Source organism: Varanus komodoensis, unplaced genomic scaffold, assembly GCF_004798865.1.
Source record: "Varanus komodoensis strain SLA01 unplaced genomic scaffold, ASM479886v1 scaffold6_2, whole genome shotgun sequence".
NCBI lineage: Eukaryota > Metazoa > Chordata > Lepidosauria > Squamata > Varanidae > Varanus > Varanus komodoensis.
In genome coordinates, this window is record NW_025336346.1 from 7,461,818 (window position 1) to 7,475,700 (window position 13,883).

The window sequence follows — 13,883 nt, forward strand, 5'->3', positions numbered from 1 at the left end:
GAGTTCAGAATGCAGAAGGTGCTCTAGGCCTTGGCTGATTGTTGGATGCCAAGCCTCAAATGACTGGTTACTGTGGGAAAGGCAGAAGGCTTCTCTTGCTCTCGTTCCAGATCTTCTCCAAAAGTCATCAGGTCACCTCCTTTCTGTCTCTGTATCTTTACAGTTTCCTTAGAATTTTCTTTCATAACTTCTGTCTCTCTCTGTCTCCTCGGAGCCGTCTTGAAATTCCCTGTTGCTTTTTCTCACTTGCTTTTAAAAGTCTCCCACTGGCTCATCTGGGTCAAAAAGTTTTAGCTGCTTGTCAGAGTGTTGCAGAGGGTTATATAAATCCATGGCAAAAGTGAGATCTGAGATCCAGAACCCCTTGGACTTAAGAAACTTGGCCAAAAATCTGAACACAAGGTAGCGATGAGATCTGAATTGCAAATAACAAATCACATTTTTGCTTTTGCAAGGTGCAGTAAAAGCCAAATTGGTGATGCACACATGGCAAAGGACCAACCAGACCCAGCCCACTGGGAGGGTTGCCCCCCCGCGCCGAACCCTTTGATATTTTCTGTAGGCAGCTGGGTCTTCAAATGTGGGGCACAGAGGCACGACTGAAAGTAAACGTCGCTCTGGAGACTGTGGGTTGCTTGGCAGCATGCCAGTCTCCTGGGTGCGTGTGTGAATATGGATTTTTAAGACTCTAGAGGGGAATAAAACCGAGAATGGGCAGAAAGTCTGGTGTATGCTTAGGAAGGTGTCCATTGGAAATCCTAGCAAACCTGAACTTGAAATATAGAGTGGCAGATTACTGTGACTGAAGCAGACCCCTAGACTGAAATTGCCCACAGTTCTTAGCTAATTCTCAGTTCTCAAAGATCGAGGATGCTGGGACCAGCTGAGGGATGCCAGACACATGAGAAGTAATAACACTTCATTATGATTTCTTAAATAGACATATCACACTGTGTTGTCATTGGAATTTAGCATGCACCTAAATCACCATGAGAAAACCATCATGAGGAAACTCCAGAAAATGTTCTACTCTGTGACAAATTACCTGTTTGATTTTCTTCCCAAACATGGATCCACTTTTATCTATTACCAAGATGATATTTTTGGGAAATGCCGACATTTGACTGGGTGCAAAATAATGGACAAAATACCCATTCACAATCTGAAATAAACAAAGGTAGTATTAATATGCTGCATGTACATATTTAAATACGACTATGTACAAATTAATGGAACCTACATTAGGTAGAGTACATAATGAAGCTACACTTGAGATTTACCTTAGTAAAGGACATAACATGAAATAGACATTTCCTGCTGTTCTAATGGATATTAGAAGTCCTTTCTCTTTGCAGTCAAATGTGGTGAAATCATAGGAATTTCCTCGGCTCCCATGAAAACTGATATAAGTATGTGTCATTTTTTTAAGGGAAGCTCTTCCTTGTCTCTTCCTAAAGAACCTGTGAAATGAACTAGTATGTCCAAACTTTTGGACAAAGCTTAGATTGCAATAGTGAAGAAACAGCAGGCAGTTTTTCACTTGATAGTCTCACCCTTCATTATGCTGAACTCACAGGAAGTTTAGGGGACAATGCCTGAAACTTCAGCCAAACAATTTGTAAAAGGCCATTTTCCAAAGTTAGTGATTTATATCAGCTGGTTATTTTTCACCTGTATATCTCCGGCAGTGGCACTCCTTTTAACATCATAACGTATGAGAAAATCTCCATCCAGCAGAGTTTCCTCCAGTTGGGGGCTTTTTCTTTGTTGAGTGATGGTTGGTTTAAATGAAATGTGAGCCTGAAAATTAGATACAGAGATAAGAGCACTGGAGCTGAGGTAGCAGGACAAGATGTGATTTATTCCTTTAAGAACAGTAAGAGTTTCCACTTGTCTCATATACCTTGGTCTCATCCTGCACTTTTGTGAGGGCATCGCTCAGTTCATTGGTGATGAAAGTGCTTTCAGTTTCCAAGAAACTTATGCCTTGGGGTTCAAAGATGTGGGTATCAATCTGAAGAAATTTTAAAGAAATGGCACAGGGTCATCTCTTGCAGCTGTAAAATGACACTTAGGACAAAATCCTCTTCCAAGAATGTACCTGAAAGTCCTTAACCAACTGTTTGGGCTTGACCTTAATCAGTAATTCATATTTTCCCAGCTTCCGCTTTAGTAGCTCTTCATAGATCAACTCGAAGTTGACTTTTGCAGCTGCTGCAACATTGACTGAAACTTGAAACTGCTCTAACTTTCTTCCACTTGATCTGAAAATGAGGAAGTATAATTTAGGCTTATTTATATAACCACTGGCCAGTTCACCTTTATTTTTCCATTGTGGGTGGAGTGTAGGTCTATCAATGGATCCTCCCTCATCATAAGGTTCCAAAGGGATGCGTCCTGTCATTCATATAAGGGATGCGTCTTTACACATGTGTCACTAACATAGATATTCTCTGCAAAGAATCAGCTAAACCTCAAGATGACAAAAACCATGGCTGTGCAATGGTTGTTCACATTCATGCCGCACAAATCAGTTTTGCAATGATGTAAAAAGGAGATTCTGAGCAGAACTTAGGCAATAGAACAAGCATTGCTGAAATTTGTTTTCCTTAGATTTCAGGCAAAATCAATCTACTCATGTAGTGCAGGCAACAGCCAAAGTGCGAGTCCACCTATGTGCCCCCAAGGAGGCATGTGGCTGGGAAGTGCTCTGCTTGGAGCCAAAGGAGGAGCATCCTGGGCTGCGGCAGGTGTGCCCCCAGGAAACAGTGCGGAGTACGTTTCCCAGGGAAATGCAGGCTGGACTGGAGCTGGAGCTGGAGCAGGGAAGGGGAGGCCCGGCCCACCAAGGCAGCTTTCCCTGTTTCTCTGGCACAGAAGAAGGTTGCTGGATGCAGAGCCTTCATTTTGTGAGCATCTGTGGACTTCCTCTCAGCTCAGCTCACTGGGCAGGACCAGGTCAAGCACGGCAGGAAGCCCCTGGATGCTCGAGGTGCGGATTCCTCTAGGGCTCATCCCAACCCTGATTGAAAGAGCCCTCCTCTCGCATTTCTCACCTTCTGGCAGTGGGGCACCTCAAGACGAGCCTCTCTTTGGCAGGAGATGAGCCAGGAGAAGACAGCTCTGAAGCCCAGAAATGGGAGGAGGCACCACAGCAGGTGGACACTTGTTTGGAAATGGAGGAGCTGGGTCCATGGGCAGGCCAGCCAGAGGAGCCCGACTCAGCCTCCCTCCCCATCAGAGGAACCTCTCATTACAAATGATCAGTGCATTGTGCAGGTAGAGTGCCATGGGCTAGGGATCTTGCCAAATTCACAGAACTGGCTGGGGAATGGAACTGTGAACTATTCCAGCACACAAATGAGCAGGAAAACCAGACTGCTGTTATTCAAAAGGGAGGAGACACAGTACTGGGCGGAGACACTCTACAGCCATATTCTGGAATTCCCCCTTGGTGGACATTCTGGACAGGGGCGTCTTCTTCAGAAGCCCCCTCCCCTGTGTGTGTTCACAGGGAGCCCATCTGGCCCCTGAGGCTTGCTTTGCAGTCGTGGCTAAGGGCACCCTCCTGCTTCCCCAGGCCAGCCGAGCAGAAGGACTTCAAGCACTAGGAGCTCCACAAGGCTCCCCGTGGAGATGCCTTTGGGCAGCTGAAGGTGTGGTGGTGCTCCCTGCCCGACGCAGAGGAGGACAGCACCCGGCTGTGATGACGGAGTGTTACATCCTGCACACCGTGCATGAGACGTGGGGAGAAGTGCTGCTGGAGGAGAACCCAGGACTGCCTGGCTGGGCGCTGGGCACGATGCCACGCCGGCCGAGGGCCCCAACCAGCCCCCTGCCCTCCGAACTCCTCTTCGCTCGCTGCAGCCAGACGTGAGGTGCAGGAGATGCATGCGTCGCTTTCTCCATGGATCTGAGCGGACTGCCCTTGGAGGTGCCACAGTCGCTCCAAACCTCTGTTCTGCCATGGATGCAAGGCAGCCACCAGCAGTGGTCCTGGCAGCGTGTCCTAGCAGGGCTTCCATGTACAGGTGGTGGATGCAGCTGTGATCCCAACGTGTCCCGTCCCCGCCGTTTCCCCCAAAGCAGGCCTGCAGGCAGCTCTCGGTGCCCTTAGCAAGATGCAGATGTACAGGCAGATTTCTATGAGGTTAGGAAACGGGAAGGGTCTAGTATGAGGCGGGAGTAGCAGACCGGTATCCAGTTGCTGGATGCACGATAGCGTGGGGGAGAACGCTATATGGGGGGGGGGGGGGGCGGTGATTAGGGTCTGGGCATCGCTTGAGGGTAGCAGAGCTTAGAAGACATCAGAAGAGTTTTAAGGCATTTTTGAGGAGCGTAGTTTCTATCTGAATAACTCTTTTTCATAACATGAGACCCCCCCCCCCCTTTGATGCTCCTGGAATGAAGATCTGCTTTGCTACAGATGGATCTTCCTTGTGGGGAGGGTTTTGTGTGGGGGTATGAGGATCTGGGCACGTGAGTGTTGGGACGGTGGGGCATTTCCATGGAGATGCATATTCTAGCAAGAGAGAGGGAAGGGGGACTGTTCTTGAAGATGACCCAAAGGAATGGGAGGAGATGTGGACAGGAGCCGAATCAGACAGCTGGCATGTGGACTGGTGGGTGGCAAAGGAGGGGCGAGCTGCCATCTCTGGAGGAAAAATTCAAAGCTGAGACTGACATGGACGGGAGGGGAGTTTCCCATAGGAGGGAGGCGATGGGAAGGAGGAAGGAGGGCAGCCAGGGAAGGGTTGGTGCCAGGAATGGAGCTGAGAGAAAGGAAGCAGAAGTGGGCTTGAGTGGTAAGGATGGAAACCAGGTAAACACAGAAACCTCTTGATCGTTTGTTGCATACGACAAGGTAAGAAACTGTGGACTGGAGTAACCATGCGGGTATGAACTCACACATGGTTGAGACAGGGGGCAGATGTAAAATCAGGCACTGGGGGGTCCCTAGTTGTGTGGAAGGAAGATTGGTAGATTAGCTGCTTATCATGTACTGCTGAGGGAAGCTAAATGGGTTGAAATTCCTTTTCCTACACTGCTATAATTCCTATTTCTTTCTTTTTGTGGGACAGACATAGTCTGAGCCGTGTCTGTTTGTTTGGCTGTTCAGCCGTTCGTTGTTTTTCTGTCCCTTCCTTCCTTCCTTCCTTCCTTCCTTCCTTCCTTCCTTCCTTCCTTCCTTCCATTTATATGCCATTACATAGCCCACACTTGGGCTCTGAGTAGCTTAGAGTTGCTGGCCTTCCAGTTCAGCAGTTCTACTGAACTGGAAGGTTCTTCTAGTGGAGAGGAATACATGTAAAACAAAAAGCCAGGAAAATATCTGTGTCTTACTTGACTAATCCAGCACTTTGCCCTCGTGAAACGGCAGCATCATACTGGTCTTGTGCAGATTTCTTCTCTTTGATTACTCCAGGATATCTTTCTCCATCTATGGTCCTTAAAAATCAACATTTCAAACATGTAAAGTCATTTGGAGGAGGAACAGGCACAGGTCCAGAAAGAGGCAGGGAAACCAGAGGGTGAGTGATACGTACGAGACTCTTGATCACTGGCACAAACAACAAGAAAACTAAACTTTCCATGCTCCTAGTATGACCTCTGCCAATCAGATTTTATCCACACATTAGAAATTCTAGAGCTAAAACTCCAAGCCGTGTTAACATTTCTGCAAAAAATTATTTTAGACTTCATTGTGGTGGACAAATATATCCACCCCTTTTGTCCTACATTTGAACACTTGAGGAGATCTACTTGAGAAACAACTTCTGCAAAATCATCTGCTCTCACAAGCTGGCAATTGTTTTTGTCAGTCGTTCATCCTGACAGCTCGTCTGAGCTGCCCAAAAGATTCAGGAATACTGCAGGAGATGAGCTTACATGCTGAATTTTGTGATGAAGGCTGTCTTGGGTAATTCTACTTCAAAAAGGGCCTCCTTGGATTCATTGGCTCTGTTGACAGCACCGCTGGTGATGACTGTGTGGGCAAACCGTGATGTAACTTTGCAGTCCACATGCAGGCTGAGGATTTCAATGGCATTCTGGGAAAGAGGAGGAGAAAAGGGATATATGAATTTGGTGCTATGAATTCATTTACTGCCAAGCCTAGGTTCCCAGATATTTTTAAATTATGTATTTATTTTCATAGATACATTAGACACGAGGGGAAAATGCATAGGAAATTGGATGCCAAGGAATATTTCGCAAGTATAACATATAATTTCAGTATCTAACAAATTCACAAACAGGCAAACATTCCTGCCTGCTGTGGTCACATTTGAGTCATTCAGTTCTTAGTCAAAGTTCTCATACAGCTCAATCCCAGGTTCCCAGGTCTCGTTTGTGCCCTGGCACCGTCCTGTGAAGGGACGGGCGGTCGGTTTCAGGGCACACCGGTTGCTCGTGGGGAACAGCTGAGTCCCAGCCATGGGACTCCTAGTTGTGCTTTCCATGGAGTAGAAGAGTGCAGAGACCTTCAGGAGCAGGCCTTTGGTGGAAGTCCTCCCTCTGATCCACTCCTCATCCATATAGTGGGCTGGCCTCTTTACATATTCCCCACATATTCCCACCATGAACATTCATGAAGAGAAAAAGCAGGACACCAGGAAAGAACAGGTGGGGTGTGAGGGTGGCAGCCCACCAGGAATGGGCAGAGGTGCCGCACGGGGCGAGGGGCAGGGATGGTTCTTCTGGAGAGGCCAGAGCGGATGCACAAACACCTTCCTGGTATTGCAAAAAGAGGGGCTCACCAGCAACACCCCCCTCCCCACAAGGACTCCCTTATTTCCAGAACCCTCCCCTTTCTAGATAGTCATCCAGCATGGCCTCTGTTAGTCATCTGAGCCACTTGTCCTCAGCCTGGGAACCCACAGGAAGGACAGGTGGAGGATGTCCGCTCCCCTGCCGCCACCCCAAAGGAAAAAGCAGTCCTCCAAAGCAGGCTGCCGCTTCAGAGGTAGGCAGACCATCCAAGCAGGGCTGCAGCCTGGTCTTGTCCGGTGCGTCTACTCAGGGCAAAAAGGGGCTCTCATTTCCACCCCTCCACTGAAAGAGCTCCATCTTAGCACCAGGCTGGTGAAGGAAGAATCGCCACGAGGAAGACATGCCTTATGGCAGCCCAGTGGCGGGATGTGGAAGACAGGTCAGGGAGGAATGGACATGGAAGGGTGCGTGCTCCCCGCAGGGACGGAGATTTTGGAGACAGGTTTTCTTGGGACAGCCTGGGGCATTTCCTGGACAGGCCTCAGCTGGCAGGGGAGCACCCATCCGTCTCGCAGAACTTGCAGTCTTGAAAAGGAAGGGCCACTATAGCACCTGCCAGGAACCGATGACTTGGTTCTACGGGTCGGGGAACTATGGCTAAGGAATGGCACGCCAGGGAAGGAATGTCACCCAAGAGGAAAAGCACAAGCACGGAGCCACACCAGGTGACCTCCCCACCACGTACTTGTGGTCAGGCTGGCCAACCCAGAACACTGTGGGTGGTGTTGCCCGCAGGTGGTAGGCAAGGAGGCTTTCAGGCCAAGAGCTGCAACATAGAGCTCCCGCTGCGGAGAAGCCAGCACTGAAGCGGCGATGCACATAATGCTGATGGGTAGATAAGCTCATCCAGGCAGTCGAAGGCATGGAGCCTGTGGGATCAGCCAGCATCAGAAAGCCCAAGGCTGGCAGCAGAGCAGTGAATCCACAAACTCAGACTTGGGCAAGCCAGGGTGAAAGCATGCATGACCAGGACGAAGAGAGCGCAATGGGGCACTTCAGCCCATTCATGGAGCAGCAGTAGCGAGTCAAGCAGCCAACAGAAGTACCTAGAAGTCAAGGAAAGCTGCTTGGCCGAGAGGAGAGCAAGGCAAAATGATGCACCAGACTGGCTGCACTCAAGTCTGAAGAGGAATCAGGCAGTGGGGGCGTCTTCAGGTGAGAACTCCTCATCAGAGGGGGGAATCCTCCAAGCCAGCAATATATTATGGGTTGTGTGATGCCCACATCGCAGACCTACCCAGGTGGGTCCTAAGGAAAAGGGCTAGAAAATCCCCCAGCTGGCTTGGATCCAGGAGAAGTCTGGTGTCACAGCTAAGTTGGCAATGACAAGGAGCCAACTCCTCCACATTTGAGGATGAGTATGACCCCCAAGTATAATCTTCCTAGGGAAAATCAGGGAGAGGATCTTAGATGGATATTATATAGCTGTCTTCTCCCTTTTTAAACTGGAGGTACAGGAAGGAAGGGGGAAAGCAAGGAAAGAAGAGGTAGTAGACAGGAAGGATGAAACCACATAGACATTCAGCAATTGACCAAAGAGCTAAACTTGCATGAGGATTAGTTTGTCAACTTATTCCAAGTGGGGCTGGCCTACCCCTTCCCAGCCTCCGAACCTCTCCACTAGGAATGCCAAAGAAAGCTCCAGCTGAATGTAGATGTGTCCACCATTTGTCACACCCCATTTGTCAGAACACCATCCTGCCTAAGCCCACAACAGTGTGTTGTGCATCATTTGGCCATGCTGTCAGTTTGATCGGGGTACATGGCTCGGATATCCTTATGGAAGTGCGACATCCACTTGGCCTTGAAGCTGATGCCCTTCCACCAGAAGGACTTGGAATGGGTGGAGTTCAATAACAACATGCGGCATGTAGACAGAGCAAGGGAAATGGGATGCACTCTTGCTTGCACTGCTTTTGGCACATTCTGGCACATTCTCAGAGCGAGCTGCTCCTGTATTGCCCATCTCTCAACACCTTCAAAGAATACCCAAAAGCATTTCAAGAACTGGCTCAGAACCTTGGGGTTCCACAAGTTCGTACCGGTGTGTTTGTTGGCTAGCATCTCCTCTTCAGCATGTGGCACCCCAGGTTTAGACAACAACATTGTGGACACGACAAACTGATCCGCATTACTGATTCACTGGCTGAGTTTTGGGCTGGACAGCCTGCTGGTGTGCAGGACAAGCTGCCCTATACTCCCCCCCAGTTGGTGATTTTGCTCTGTCTTTGAGGCAAAGCGATTTCAGGCAGCCTTGAGGAGGCAGGGCAGGCGGGTGGGAGACTTAGTAGTGGCACCCATGTGCCACGCTGCAGTGTGACATAGTGCTCTAGCTGGGACAGGCCAGTGTGCACATACAGCCCTCAAAACCTGATCAGAAGGTGTGGGTGGGCACATTGGCTTGGGCGCAGCCGGCAGGGGTGTCCCATGCCCCGTGTGAGCAACCTGAGCCTTCCCAAGAGTTTGACTCAGTCCGCGGGTGGGCTGCTTTTCCCATGGTAGCACCCAGCGGGCCTTCCATGCACCGTTTGCAATTATAGGTTGTCAGGATTCTAACGGACATAAAGTGCTACCTTTTCCTGGCTTAGACCATTTCCTACAGTCTAAGCCAGCTCCCTTTTTGGGAGAAAACAAGTCCTCACACCCAAAAGTATTCTCTGGTCCAATAAGCCATCACACCCTAGCAAAAGCCAATTCAGGCCAGCATATTTACACTAGAGCAAAGAAATAGGTATAGTAATCCTGATTGACAGCGTGTTAAGAAAAAGCTTCAGTGTAGATGGGTGCGTTTCCCATGCCTGGTGCTTCGGTGTAAGAAAGAAATGATCTTCACCTAGCCAACCTTCTGTCTGTTACTGCGCCTATAGAAATTTCAGAATCTGTATGGGCAGAAGTCATCCTTCCTGGTTGTGTATGTCCCCAGCTCATTCTTTTCCTAACGCCTCCCTATTATTTTGTGTGTGCACATTCCCAGTGCATTCTTTGCCCAGCTTCTATGACTTTCTTCGTCATTTTGTGATAAGCCTCCCAGGTGCGCGTGATCTTCCAAACCCTTTCCCCACACTGCGTTCGTGACTGCAGTGCATAATCCCCTCCTCCATGTACCCCATGTTCCTTGCGGTCAGTCTTGCTTCGGCTACTTTAGATGTATGGCGTTTTTCTGGTGCGTGAAGAAACCAAATAGTTCTTGGACTGTACGTGCCCTTGTGCCTCTTCTCTGGTTTTAATGAACAAGGTCAACAACTGTGTAGCGGCAGAGACATCAGCAACAACCATCTACTTCAACTACTAGAATTCAAGGTCATGAAAATGTCAATTTATTCGTTTAAAAGCTTGACAGAATTCATGTACTTAGTATATATGAGATGAAGATGCTATTTCAGTATCAGGCTTTGCCACTATAAAATGCCTCCCTATTGAAACTTTGGCTGATCTCCCGCCCCTCCACCCACAATACAAAAAGGCGAGGGTAAGGCAGGTCAGTGGAAGGGGAGGTAGATTACAGGTCACCTGAAAAAAGAGATGGCTAGACTCATCGCCAGCATGAACTGAATGGCATTTTTATCTTGCATGTTGCGATACGGTTTCTGGCTTACTTTGGGAGGTGAATATCCTGTGGGACAGGAGTGCTCCTTGCCCAAACAACCAGTGACCTTGGACTACCTCCATTTTGAATATTAATGTGAACAAAAGCAAAATAATACTGACTAATGGATTCTAATCACATTAACAGAGTGCATTTATGTTTCACTAAAGCAGGAATGCGTGATAATCTGGGGAATTTTACCAGCACGCCAGGTCTTCATGGAGCATGAGGCACGAGGCACTGACAAGGGCAACGGTGGCATGAGCAAGACTGCAGGGAGAGGAAGGGAACTTGGCCATTCATGTCGTGTGCTCCGTTTCCATTCTGAAGGACCCATGATGAAGTTGATTCACTAGGTCCAGACATTGCAACAAGCCAACCTGAAAGTAAGCTGTCTGGAACAACCTAACATGACTTCTCAGCATGGCTTGTTCATAGAAAACACCTAAAAAACTGCTTTGGGTTCAGATGTCATGAAGGTTATTCTGAAACAGCCCAGCATGACAACTCACTTTGGCTTATCATTTCATGCAAACCAGGTCAAACCCACTTCCTTCTGTCTCCTTTCTGCTGCCCAGACCCAGTGGATCCAGCACTAACCTCTTGGCTTGGCAGGTAGAGATCAGCTGAACCCCCAGAGCTTCCTTACTGATTTGGTGGGTTCCCATGCCATGAACAGCCATGGTGAAATCTTACTGGTTTGGGTCTGTTGTGTCATCCAGACCCAGTTCCGGAGGCCCTGTGTAGTAGGGTTAGTTTTCTGAAACCATGGAGAGAATTTATGGTCTGTTTAAAGGTTACCATGCATCACTACAGCTTCTTCAGTTGTTTGGATCGAGGGTCACCATTTTATCATTGCTGATATGGAAATACCAAAGAGTCCCCTGGAAAGAGCAGCCTGGAAAGTGGCCAGTTCTAGTCTTCAGACTCTACTGCTCCTAGCACCCTAGCAATAGATGCATCATTGCTCATTTTATTTCCTTTAACGGAGTGATGTGTTCATCTCTCCGTTTAACCTTTGGAAACATGGAGATAGTACAAAAATATATGGCAGGAAAATGGGGAAATCATGGTGAAATTGTTTATTTTCATTTAATAAAAATCTCAGCCAGTGTTGGGGGAGCTGAAGTGGCTGAGAAGTGTTACAGGCATTCAGGTACACTCAGGAGGGGGAAGGGAGAACTCACCTTGGAAATGAAGTAGACCAATCGGCGGGGCTGCTGTGGTCGGTAGGCAACAATAGGGTAAGGACAGGCATTTCACTTGTGGGGGCTGCTGGGATGTGGCAAGGTGGAGAAGGTAGTGTGGGGAACATGGAAACTGTGTTGTGCTCTGAACTACACGATCATCTGATCAGTCAGTTTGGGCAAAAAGCTATCATTGTGGCGACAGTGCGGGGTGTTTACTGTGTCTTGTGAACCCTTGACTTGGATGTTAACTAAATATATATATTGTCCTTAAACTCTTGCTTCTGGAACTATCACAAATATATATTTAACATTCCTACAAATATAATTCAGTGATGTGACCTTTCCCATAAATCTGTGTCTAATAAAATGCTCCCATTTCTATCAGAATCCCACTTGTAATTTATTTAAATCACTACTGAATAGCTGAGGCTCTCTCATTAACATTAGTTTAATTCAATTACTAAATCACACATTTGTCTCATATTTTAATGAAAAATTAGATACCATGGAAAGAAAGCAAATACCTGATGCACAGCTGGATCTCCTGGTACTATCTGCGAAGAAAACACGAGAAACAGAATGAAAACTTGTCTTCCCATTTTGGAAATCATAGAACCATGGAGGAGAGTTAATTTATTGGAAAACATTAATGAATAACTAGGAATTGGGAGAATTTGGGGAATCAGTAATCCTAATATTTACACACAGATGCAAGGCACAATTATCTCTTTTCACACAGAGCCTCGTGGAAGCAAATGAAGATTCAGCATTGCTCCTAACCATATGATACAATGCCTTCTGGATGTGCCAATACTTGTAGTTTGATAAGACATGTTTTTTCCTTCTTTTACAAGAAATGGTTACATTTGTCATGTGAAAATGTTCATTTTTATCAACTTACCTTCAAACTATTTGGGAATAGTCTGGTGCTTGATAAAGGAGGTATAAAGTGTTCCATGTAAGTGAAATGTTTTCCAGTGACATTTTCCCACAGTCTCAATACACTTCGTAATCATGTCACTCAGCCAATCAACTTTGGCTGTGCTTTTATGTTGCTATGCAGCAAAATAAAGGAAAGTCAGCACTTCTTGCACTTTCTGTGAATGAGTGAACCTTTTTGTCCCTTCCACCAGTCAATTATATGGGGGTGCCTTGCATGTTGGGTGCAGGCAAGATGTTTTACATAAACTCATCCCCTCATTTGGTTCAGCCTTGAATGGTTTAGTTATTTATATATCCAAAACATTTCAATGTTTTATCTCCTCTGTATCCGAAATGGGTCTCAAGCCAGCTTACAAAACTGGAAATATAACAGTATGTTAAAGCATAATTTCAATATATAAAAATATGGAGTACAAGCAAGAAATCATTCATCCATTAAAATGTTGGGTAAATAAAATAGTTTTAGTCTGGCACCACAAACAAAAAGGTTTTGGTCTAGTTACAAAATAGCACATCATTTTAAACAAGGATTGGTATCTAACCACCCAGAGCCACAATCCAATCTATTCCCATGTGTACCCAGGGGCCCATCTTATGCGAGAGATCATCCCATTAAGTTTGGTGTCAAAAAGTGGTCCGTGGTGATATGGTGCTCCCCAGTACTGGACCGAGTAAAATGACCTTGTCACACTGGAGACTGGAATCTTATTCAAGTTCAATGGACTGATGCATAAGCATTTAACATCTCACGCTAGAAATGGAGAACAGGAGTTATTCGAAGTGGCAGGTGAAATGGGAGGAAAGCTGTCAGATGATGAACTTCAGCATGGCCTTGCCCCTCATGTCCCAGGGCTTCCCGCAGCTTCCCAGTGGCATGGGAAGAGCTGTGTGACAGCCCATTTCTCTGACCCCAGCGTAGTGTAAAAAGGGGACCTCTATCATCATTACTGCTGTTAAAGCATATGGAAAAGTGTGATTAACTAATGATAGATTGGGTTCTACCTTGCCCAGTCTCCCATGGGGCCCAGACCTCATATAGGGCAGCAACAGGGACTTGGTTGTGAATGTGTGAGTAGTGAAGCTAAATGCCAGGAAAGAAAGGCAAGGAATCATAGAATAATAGAGTTGGAAGGGGCCATGAAGGCCATCAAGTCCAACCCCCTGTTGTTGCAGGACAACACGTTACACTATCCCACTCGGATGGCTGTCCAGTTTCTTTTTGAATGTCTCTAGTGTGGGAGAGCCCACCACCTCTCCAGGCAGCTGGTTAGGAACATAGATACAGGATGGGGAAGGATTAGGCAAGGTAAAGCCCAGCAGGAGAAGATAGTCTTTGTTGCTACCCTCTGGGGTGAGGCACTCAGATGGCCAACCCAATCCCCCAGAAAAGGGTT

General features: G+C 47.2%; 1 protein-coding gene across 1 annotated transcript in view; it reads right to left on the reverse strand.

The window, feature by feature from the left end:
* Positions 1-12,152, reverse strand: part of LOC123034264 (inter-alpha-trypsin inhibitor heavy chain H3-like) — a 37,358-nt gene extending 25,206 nt beyond the window's left edge. The window contains exons 1-7 of the mRNA XM_044451508.1: positions 12,072-12,152; positions 5,890-6,050; positions 5,344-5,448; positions 2,102-2,264; positions 1,904-2,014; positions 1,672-1,800; positions 1,046-1,162 (exon numbers count right to left, since the gene is read on the reverse strand). Of these exons, the coding sequence (XP_044307443.1) occupies positions 1,046-1,162; positions 1,672-1,800; positions 1,904-2,014; positions 2,102-2,264; positions 5,344-5,448; positions 5,890-6,050; positions 12,072-12,146 (861 nt within the window). The 5' untranslated portion in view covers positions 12,147-12,152. The remainder of the gene's footprint in view (positions 1-1,045; positions 1,163-1,671; positions 1,801-1,903; positions 2,015-2,101; positions 2,265-5,343; positions 5,449-5,889; positions 6,051-12,071) is intronic.
* Between the last annotated feature and the right edge of the window lie 1,731 nt (positions 12,153-13,883).